This window comes from Martes martes, assembly GCF_963455335.1.
Source record: "Martes martes genome assembly, chromosome: 7".
Lineage (NCBI taxonomy): Eukaryota > Metazoa > Chordata > Mammalia > Carnivora > Mustelidae > Martes > Martes martes.
The window spans coordinates 127,801,599-127,811,841 of NC_137894.1; the positions used below are offsets into that span (position 1 = coordinate 127,801,599).

At 53.6% G+C, this 10,243-nt stretch overlaps 1 protein-coding gene across 1 annotated transcript in view; it reads left to right on the forward strand.

Moving 5' to 3' along the window:
- Nucleotides 1-8,416, forward strand: part of POMT2 (protein O-mannosyltransferase 2) — a gene marked incomplete at its 5' end in the record, with an annotated part of 42,667 nt that extends 34,251 nt beyond the window's left edge. The window contains 7 exons of the mRNA XM_080807519.1: nucleotides 435-511; nucleotides 3,154-3,225; nucleotides 3,531-3,590; nucleotides 3,686-3,791; nucleotides 4,687-4,827; nucleotides 4,985-5,099; nucleotides 5,915-8,416. Of these exons, the coding sequence (XP_080663645.1) occupies nucleotides 435-511; nucleotides 3,154-3,225; nucleotides 3,531-3,590; nucleotides 3,686-3,791; nucleotides 4,687-4,827; nucleotides 4,985-5,099; nucleotides 5,915-6,020 (677 nt within the window). The 3' untranslated portion in view covers nucleotides 6,021-8,416. The remainder of the gene's footprint in view (nucleotides 1-434; nucleotides 512-3,153; nucleotides 3,226-3,530; nucleotides 3,591-3,685; nucleotides 3,792-4,686; nucleotides 4,828-4,984; nucleotides 5,100-5,914) is intronic.
- Nucleotides 8,417-10,243: the final 1,827 nt, after the last annotated feature.

Below are 10,243 nucleotides of genomic sequence, written 5' to 3' on the forward strand. Positions count from 1 at the left end.
ACCCGATTTAGCCAACCAGCTGATTAATTAACTAATGAAACAACTCTTTAGTGAGTACAGTGGGAAGCCTGGGGGCCCCGGGATACACTGGTGAATGAGGGGGACTTGGTCCCTGTCCTCACAGACCGGCCCAGCATTCAAGCCTGTACCATAATGAAGGGTGATAGTGCCAAGAGCAATGGCAGCACTGGGGCCGGGCCTTGTCGCATGTGGCCTTTGCATTTCTCCAGATGCCTCACGAGGGCTTCGCATAAGCTGAAGGGATGATCAGGAATTGGGCCAAGCTTTCTTCTATCTCCTCAACACTCTAACGTACTCATTAGCCAGCAAGTCAGGAAAGCTATACTCGGACTCCAGGCGCGGCACTGGAACACAGACAGCTGTGAGAATGTGCGTGTAACCGAGGTTTTCTTCTCTGTCCTTTCTTTGTCTAGTGCCAAACATCAGCCTGGACGTGCTGCAGCCCACTTTTCCTGAGATCTTGCTGGAGTCCCACATGGTGATGATTCGGGTACTGTGGGCCCCTCTCATTTGAAGGCTTCTCTATGAGCTCTGGCCACCCACAAATTTGCATCACAGATCAGGAGCCATGGTGTAGATCCACTGTCTCCTGGTGGGGTACTTTGAAAGGGTCTTCGCTTCTGCTTTACTTGGTCTTTGAAGGCATTTCCCTTATCGCAGAATGATGACAGTGATGATGATGACAGTGACGGCGACAGACTCCAGTGCACACTTACGTAGCTCTAAGCACAGTGCCACACCAACTTATTCAGCAGTTATCACAGTCGTACGGGGTGATTGTCCCCACTTTACAGATGAGGGAATCGAGGCACAGAGAGGTTAAAGAACTTGCCAAGGGTCACAGAACTAAATGGAAGAAGTGGATCCAGGTTTCAGAGCCAGGCCGGCAGTTTTCCGAGTCCGTGCTGGTTACCACCACCTCTGCTGCTTCTAAGTGATTCTCCAACCTGTTCAAACGGCAGAGCCCCCCGAAAACCAGAGTGCTCTTGGTTGAAGATCTTGAGACATTGATAGCTCCTTCCATCATAGGAAATTAAAATGAATTAGCATGAATACTGATCTGAGCATGTTGTTGATCTGTAGCATAAAATGCCCACCACGAGCCCACTCGTGTTTCCAGACACGGGGAACTGTTAGGGGGCATGGTTGAGTCTTTCGCAGGTTTCGTAAGACTCATTGTTGGTACTCCCCAGCATGAGTGTGTGATAGCAGTCCTAGCCTGAAAGGTGTAAGAACAATTGAGAGAGGAGATACTTAGGTTGAGAAAGTTCTACACAGTAGCTCACTTCACCCCTGGGCAGCAGAGAAAGCCTGCTGCAGTGCCAATGTGGGGGGGGGGACGCCCTTCCTCTAGTTTATGGAAAGCCAGCATCCTGCAGGAATGGTGTGTAGGAATCGCTGTATCTTGAGCCAGGTACATGATGATCGCTGCACCGGCAGAGAGAGGTGTAGTGCTTGTTGTTTGTCCCCTGCTGAGCCGCTGTCAAGTGGACTTTCCTGGAAGTGATTATGTAAGCAGTCCTCAGTAAATACAGTTGACTTACTTCACCAGATTCGATCAATTAATTCAAATTTTGTCATTTCTGCACATTGGGAGGTGATGACTTGACATTAAGTGATCTCTGGGTCACTTCTTCTCTGACTCCCTGCTTGTAGCTGTCACTGTGGCCTGATGACATAGCTCTTTTGAATACGTGCCTGTCAGCCAAAATATCATTCTGTGTCTGGGTAGAATTTTAAGACGAAGTCTAAATAGTCTCGTTTCTTCTTTCATTATCTAAGAGGTAGAGCCAAAGAATTAAGGGGCACCAGGGAACTTTCTTATTCAACCAATATAGAGTCAGGGTGGGGAGGGTGATCAAAATAGTCCAGATGGGAGAAACTGCACGGGAGAGGGCTTTTCTGCCTGCCAAGTGGAGGGTCTGAGTTCTGTGCAGAGAAGGCTGCCTTGCCTGCTGAGGTCAGCTGGAATGAGCCCACTCTAGATTTTAAGCATAGAAAAGGATGTATAAATGCACAGGCCTGTGATGGTTGTAGACTTTTCCTTCCCTCCCTTTTTTAGATTAGTAAAGGAACTGGATTTCCGAGGCTAACACAGTGAATAGATTTTCCGTGGCTGGTTATACCTCTGGCTGGAGTCCCTGAGTCTGGGACCGAACTGCAATGTTTTGAAGGAATGGGTTTCCCTTAGCAGCTCCTCTGGGGCCCGGGATGATTCATTCTTCATTCTGAGGTCCTTCAGTGGAGAAACCTTGACCTAACTCATAACACCTCACTCCTGCTCTCAGGAAGTGGCTTCTCAGTTCTGATAATGAGGCTGGCACCGGGCCTGGTGCTTAGTATCCAGGGTCCTGATCTTTTCCTTCTTGTTTTGGAAAAACCCTGATTGTGGCATGTAGAGGCAGGGTGTTGGACAGTCTTGGCTGCTGGATTAAAGGTGCTGGATCTGGGTCCTTCAGGCTAAACTGCACACTCTGAATGGGGGGTAGTATCATTCCCAGAGTAAAATGTATTCTCGGAGGGCAAAAAACCCTTAACTTTCTAATGTATGAAGCATAGGTAGTCATCCAGTATGTAAACACATTTACAGTATAGCTGTGGTATTAAAGTGTCATGGGAGGCATTTAGGAAAAAAATGTCTAAAAAGCCCCAGGAGGGGCAAGAATGAAGAAAAAAAAGTTGAGAAACACTAGACTAAAGTAACTTTTTCCAAGTTCAGGAACTCATCAGATTTTCTGGTTTTGTGTTTGAAATTGGCCTCCCGAGGGAACAAGTAAGCCAGCCTGATTTTGTATCTCGCAGTAGCCCTCTAGATACCTTCTACTTGGTCCAGAAGATGGATATATGTTTTGTGCTCACAGGAAACAAGTCCTTCTTTTTTCTCTCAAGTATAGTGGGTCTGAATGGACTGTGTTTGGTGGCAGTGAAAGCTTGTGTGTTGGCAGAAGTCAGGCAGTCGTAAGCAGGTGAACAGTGACTGAGAAAGCACCAGATTCTTCCCGGGCGAGGAAGGGAGACAGGGGAGGTTTCTCTTTACAGTTGGCTCTCTGTCAGAGATGCCCATTCCCCACATTTCTGTCAGCTCTCTAGATCTCTGCCTTGACTAACTTCTTTTCTGCCATTTTCCTGCAGGGGAACAATGGCCTCAAACCCAAGGACAATGAGTTCACATCCAAACCCTGGCACTGGCCTATCAACTATCAGGTAGGGCTCAAGGCTAGAGCTGCTCCCAGGAAATGGAGCCAAAAAAGAGACCATTGAGACTTGGTGAGGGTGGGGTGGGACGACTGGGCAAGGCCTTACCTGGCATGAGGTGGCCGAAGACAGGGTTCTGTTTTCTGTCCTGTTTCTGAGCTGGCCTTCCCAAAGAGCTCAAATAGAATCGGCACTCCCTGAGCCTCCTGCCCAGGCTCCCTTTCTGTGGAAGGTAGCTGTTCTTCCTTCCCACCGGAGCACATGTGGCCGGGTGCACCAGGTCCGGGATCAGCAGGGTGTCTTCTGCTCCGCAGGGCCTGCGCTTCTCAGGGATCAATGACACAGACTTCCGCGTGTATCTGCTCGGCAACCCGGTGAGTGCACTGCATGCTCCCTGCGTGGGCCCTCAGCCTGGGTCCTTGGGGGGCTGCGGCTCTCCTCTCACCCGCCCGTTCTCCTTCCCATGCAGGTGGTTTGGTGGCTGAATCTGTTGAGCATTGCCCTCTACGTCCTCTTGGGGAGCATCATTGCCGTAGCTATGCAGAGAGGGGCACACCTGCCTGCGGAGGTGGAAGGTCGGTCCCTTGGGCTCTTCCTCCCCTGACCTAGCACCTGGCCGGAGCCTACTCTGCCAATGGGCCATTCTGCCTTCACTATCCCACCGCTTCCCTTGTCCTTTGCTTTTTAGAGCTCAGTCACCAAATGCCCCGTACTGTGTTAAACACTCCATCCTCTCAGCAGCCCTGTAGAATAGAACGTTCTTAACCCCATTTTATGGCTTAGGAAGCAAAGGCACAAAGAGAAGGGACTTATCCCAGGGCATATACTAGTAAGTGTAGAGCCAAGGTTCAGGCCCAAGTGGTCTGACTTTAGAGCCCTCACTTCGAACCTCTGTGCTCTGTATAGAGCTGCCCACCTTTTCTTCTCTGTTGCTCTCTGTTCCGTGGCCCCGTCCTCTAGCAGGGTAGGGACCATAGCCCCTGAGACTTTCCCACAGGCTCTTTTACCCTATGCAGCTCCCGTGTGAACAGCCATGGCCCTAGACGCCCTCTGTCCCATCCATCCTCATCTCTGACTTCACCGCTGCCCTGTCTGCCACTGCAAAGATCCGTGCAGCAGCGGAGATGTGGGAGATGGCAGTGGGGTGGGGGCAGCTGGCTGTGGGCCGTGCAGCATCTTGGCTTCTTTGGAGGCTGGGCTGTCTCCCGCTGCTGTTTGGTGCATCTGCGTGGGTGCTGAGGCCTCTCCAAGCAGGCGGTGAGCAAGGCTCTCGAGGGCCAGCTGCTCCTCTCGTCCAGCTGCTGTGGGCTCGCTTAGCAGCTTGCTTAGCGCTCCAGATGAGGGAGGCAGGCCCAGTAAGGGCACGTGGCCTAGTCCAGTCCCCCTGCAAGGAAGGGGCAGAGCTGGACGAGAGCAGGGGTCTCTGCCTCCTCCCTGGCTGCTGACCAAGCTGTGCTGCTTGGGGTCCAGGGCTGTCCCAGGTCCTGCTGCAAGGAGGTGGTCAGCTCCTGCTCGGCTGGATGCTCCATTACTTCCCATTCTTCCTGATGGGCCGGATCCTCTACTTCCACCACTACTTCCCAGCCATGCTCTTCTCCAGCATGTTGACAGGTCAGCACCGCATACCTGGCCTTGGGGGAGGAGGGCTGGGGAACAGCACTGAGGGGGAGTCACCCTGCTTCCTGACCTAGATGACTGCTCTGTGCTGCGTCCGGGAAGCCATCCTCTGACAGCCTGGGGCTAGGCCTGGCTCTCTTCTTTCTCCCAGGGATTCTGTGGGATACTGTCCTGCAGCTCTGTGCCTGGAGTCTGGCCTCGCCTTTCCTGGCCAGGGGCATGTATGCGGCAGGACTCCTGAGCCTGCTTCTGGGAACTGCCTACAGGTGAGTAGCCCCTACCCCTCATATTGCTGCCCCCCTGTTCCCTGCCCATAACTCTGATGCCTCTGCCTTTGGTGCATTTTAGAGTCCTCTGGGGTGCTCTTAAAGCAGGGTGGTGCCAGGGCCCCATCTCTGGAGACTCTGATTTAATTGAGCCAGTTTTCAGGGCTCCCCAGGTGACCCCAATGTGGAGCCAGATAAGAGAAAGTTGGGGCTGTGTGTTCTTTCTTTTTGTCAGTGGGCCTCAGCTTTTGTACCATCCCAGCTGCCTTTCTTTAGTTGCCTCGGCTTCCCACCCGACAGCCCTGGCGGGGGTGGGTGAGACAGAGGGTGAGGGAAGGGTGTGGGGCATAGCTCAGAATAACTGCCAGGAGGGTGTTGCTTGGCCTCACTACCCCAGCTCTGGGCCAGTCTCCGATCCCCTGTGAGAGTCACTGGCCTTAAGAGGCCTGGGAGGCAGCGTTAAAGTGTGAACAGGAAATGGTGGGCCTGTGATCTGAGGGCACATGCACATTTTAACAAGTACTCTGAGCCAAACAGCCATGGCCAGACCCGACCAGACCCCGGGACTGGTCTCTCCCCTGGGCCTCCTGGGAGGAGCCCTTTCCTTCTTTGTCATTAAGCCAGCATCTGCTAAGCCCTTGGACTATGGTGTGCCTACATGTTGAACTCAGACATAGTGATGAGGAGTAGGTTTTGTAGGTGGAGAAGAGCTGATAAGCTCCAGCAGGGGCTGCTGAATTTCAAAGATCCATGGGGCGCTTGCCTCTCCCGGGACACTGGGTACCAACGGCCTCCCTCTGGATTCTCTCTCACAGCTTCTACCTCTTCCACCCTCTGGCTTACGGGATGGTCGGTCCCCTAGCCCAGGACCCCCGAAGTCCCATGGCAGGACTAAGGTGGCTTGAATCATGGGACTTCTGAGGCTACTGCTACTCCAGCCTGAGTCCAGGAACTTTCTGGAGACAGCCAGCTGTGCAGCCAGTCCCTGGACCTTCCCAGCTGTGGGCAAAGCTGCCCGAGGAGCCCGAGGAATTCTGCTGCCTGCCAGGATCAAGCTCTGGGAGCATACCCGGAATTTAACCCAACACTAGAGAGAGCCGCAGCGCTGTCTGCAGAGATCTTGCCGCTGGGAATGGCTCAGCAACAGAGGCCATCTCTCAGGCCCGTTTCCCCAAGTGTGCAACATAAAGAAGGATGAGTGTGTGAGAGAGTGGGGGTGAGTGTGTGGGAGTGGGAGGGTTCATTTTTCCATATACCTGTGGAATACAGACCGTGACTGTGGACAGCTGAGTGTCATAAACTGTAAGAAATAGTCCAGGGCTATAGTAGTATTTTCTGGTATTTCTTTCACACTGGATTTAGTTTGAAAACAAGAGCCACCAAAAATTCTCTGACCTCCAAGAAGGCTGAGCTCACTGGGCCCACTTTGGGATATCACCAAGGACAGACAGATGGGGCTGTCAAAGCAGTGCTGCCTTCTCCCCACAAACAAATAGAACTGAACGGCCCTGAGCTGGAGGGCCAGCCTCCCAGCTGCTTCCTGGGGGGAACTGCTGGCAAGTCCCCGGGGCAGCAGGTGCCTGCACTTCCTGCCTGCAGTGTGCACAGAGGACCAGGCTCTGGATGACTGGTGGGAGGAATGGCGTCCTATCCTTGGCTGCTCTGTGTTCCCAGGCCCTGTGTGCCGGAAGTGGTTTCTGCTGTCCATCCTTCTCCCTCTGCATCTAGCCTGGCTACGAGGTGGCGCAGATGCATTCTCCCCATGGTTGGGAGAACCTCTGGGGCCCCTTAGCAGCAAGGCTGGTGGGCAGCAGGGCGGGGATCTGTAGTGCCACGCTGGGGTCCCGGCAGGCTGCCCCAGCCCATCTGGGTTGCTGCTCCTGTCCCTTCTGTCACCTGTTCCCCACTTCTCTAGTTTTCCCTGCTGCCCTGGATGCATGTCATTTCCCTCTCTCTGTCACTGTTTCACCGATCTCTTTCTCCCAAAGACCCAGAGCACCTAGAAATGCAGCAGAGCTTCTACTCTCTACCACTTAAAAGCCTAAGCAAGAAGCTCAGAGCTGTTCCTTTCACTTCCTCCCCAAATGGACGAGATTAAGAAAGCCCTTGGGTCAGAACCGCACCAGGCCCAGGCCCATGCTTCAGCCACCTCCCTCCCGCCGGTGCGTGACAGAGTATTTTGTCTCAGAGGACTATGATCCTTCCCGGTTTAATGATGAGGCTCTGCCACACTTCATCCTCCCTCCTCTGTACCCCCACCGATTCTGACAGGGTCAGAGCTCTTTAGAGCATCTTCCGGAGGCGGTTGCCACGGAGACTGGAAATTGGGCCCAGGGACAGGCTGTGCTACCTACTGGGCATGGGGAGGGACGCTTCTGGCCATCCTTAGCCGTTCCGACCAGCCATCATTAATGTTAATAGAGGAAATGCAGCAATGTCAAAAGCAAGGCAGGTTTGTTAATTAGATCTGGGGTGTGATGACCTCCCTCTCCCAGGGCTGCAGCCCTTTTGACTTCCCCTGGCAGGAAGTGCTGCCTGTGTGCTGAGTCTGGGCTGTAGGCTTAATTGTGTTTCTGGAAGGGGAGGAGAGCAGGGATGAAGAACCTCTGCTCACCCCTTCCACCGCATCGCACCACTGTCTCTCCTCCCGTGGGTGGAATTGGTGTCTCCTGAGCTGGGCGGGACAGCCATCCAGGTGGGTTCTCCTGGATGGAGAATGTGGGAGTCTGTCCTTGCCCCTCAGCCAAGAACCGTGGCCCCACAACAACTGGGAGGGGACCAAGGTCCCCTTGTACCTTCTTATTTCCTACTAGGAACTGGTTGGAAGGGAGGAACTCCGAGGAACCAGAGAGACAGCCACTCTGAGTGAGGGTGAGGAAGGAGAAAGCTTCCTGCCCATGGCTCCCTCCTAGTTTGGCCACACTGGGGACAAAGGGCTCCTCTGTCTCTTCTACTGCTTTCCAAGGATGAGAGAAGAATTGTTGGCTTACTCCCTCCTCTTCCTCTTAGCCCAGACTGGCAGACATTCTCTGTGGACAAGGCCGTACGGGTTGATGCAGCTTCCGTGCTCAGGTTCGGTTGGTGGCAGACACTGGGGACAGGCGCTCAAGGTGGGGCTCTGAATGTGGGCTCTGGGGCCCAGGAATTCACAGAAATGTGACGTGCCCTACAGACTTGCTGGTGGAGGAAGAAGATGTTTGTTAGCGCAAACGCCAGCCAGCTTTTTGAGCCACAATTTTATATATTTTTTAAAAAGTTTCCACGGATAATCAGAGGCCATTTACTTTTGTAATAAATAGCTCTTATTTTGAATGCCATGGTGTTCTTCTTGTTCTTAATTGAATCTGACTTTCCTTCGGGTTCCCAGAGAGAAGACAGGAATGTTTTGAGTGCAGGAACCATTCCACTGTGTCTGTGTCCGAGGCCATTCTAATTGGAGCAGAGGCCCTGGCTGGGCAGGTGAGCCTCATTACCCCAGGGGACATTTGGGCCCTCCCACCTACAAGGTTGCTTGAGTAATGTTGGTTGTTCTTTTAATTTATTTTAACTTATTCCAAAATAAGTAGGAAGCTGGACCTTACTTTTTCTCTTATAACTGGCCATGCAGTAGGGCAAGGAGCACGGGAGAGTAACAGTTGTCCACTCCTGAGGCAGCTGTGTGGCCCAGCATTGTAGCAGCTTCCATTGTGCTCGCCAGAGGCCCCATCCCACCAGGGGTCTTCTGTTGTGAGGAGTGACGCTAAGGGTCCAAAAGATGTGAGATGTGTTGGCAATAGATGGGGGAGGAGAGGAGTAGCCTCTCTGTGAAGTGGGGGCAGCCTGACTCCCCGCCCTCTGGGGACCAGAGTGGCTGGAGGGGGTAGGGAGGGGCTCGTGCAGATCTTCAGGGCATGGAAAACACCAAGTCTGGGCGGGTTAGAAAAGGACCAAACACTTCTCTGCTGGCACAGCTTACTTTCCCAAGCCCGACGGCTCTGTGTCACCGGATCCTCATGAAGGCACAGCGAGGTCAGTGCTGGTTGATTAATCTCTCAGTACTGAGAGGTTATTATCTGCCTGAACATCTGCCTGAATTCCGTGATCGGTCAACAGCGGGGCCAGGACTGAGCACCAAGTCGGCCTTTTCTGTTGCTCCAGCTTCGTCCTGGGGCTAGAAGCCCCTTCCCAGAACAACCTGGAAAGCCTAGATCCCTTCGGGAGAAGGCCCAGACGCAGCTCAGATGTGTCCAGATTTAGCGTGTTCCTTTGTACGTGCTGCTTAGTGCATCCACAGCTAACCCGGGGGCCGGTGTTCGCTGCTGGACCCAGCCCACTCGTCTCTCAGGAAAAAGAGCCCTGAGAGGTGGCACTTGCCAGTTTCCGTGGTGTAAATACTCCCACCATGGCCCATTTCAGGCTACCATCCTGATGTCACTATGCGAGATTTTGGAAAGCTAGCTGTGTACAGCTGGCTCTCTGAGGCCACCGAAGAGCCAGCTCTGGGACACCACTGACCGAGACCCAGGGCCCTTGGCTTGTTCTCAACTGTGGACACAGCTCTTGCTCACAGTCCGCCAGAGTGGAGGAGGCAGTGGAGCACACGGGCCTGGAGAATGGGCTGGAATCAGACTTGAGGGCAAATCCCGGCCCCGCCGTGTACATCCGTGGGATCTGGGACACGTGACCACACCCCTGGGCTTCTGTTTCCTCCAGTGTAACCAGAAGACAACAAATGGTACCTCCTCGATAGTGGTCTGGTGAGGATGAAGAGTGAATGATGTAAAGACCCTTGCAAAGAGTTGGGACCAGATGGCCCAGTGGACGCTGGCTCTGTTCCTGTCGCCGGCTCCACGTCAGCGAGCACTGGTTCTAGAACAGCACTCCCCTCGCCTCCACTAGAACCTGCTGCCAGGTCATGGGCAGATACCAGGCAACGATAGGAGCTCCTGTGACTTTTTCAGCCCTCCGACACGGACTCAGACCCTCTGTCTCCTGGTCGGAACACCCTCCCTCCCCCTGGCCTTGCTCAGGCCCAGCCAGGTTCTCAGGTCCTTTTTCCAGGGAAGCAGAGATTACAGTGCCCCGAGCCCCCTCCTCCTGCCTTGAGACAGAGTGACTGCTGCCTCCACCACTTACCAGCTAAAGCCATTAGCTGCCGTTAACTT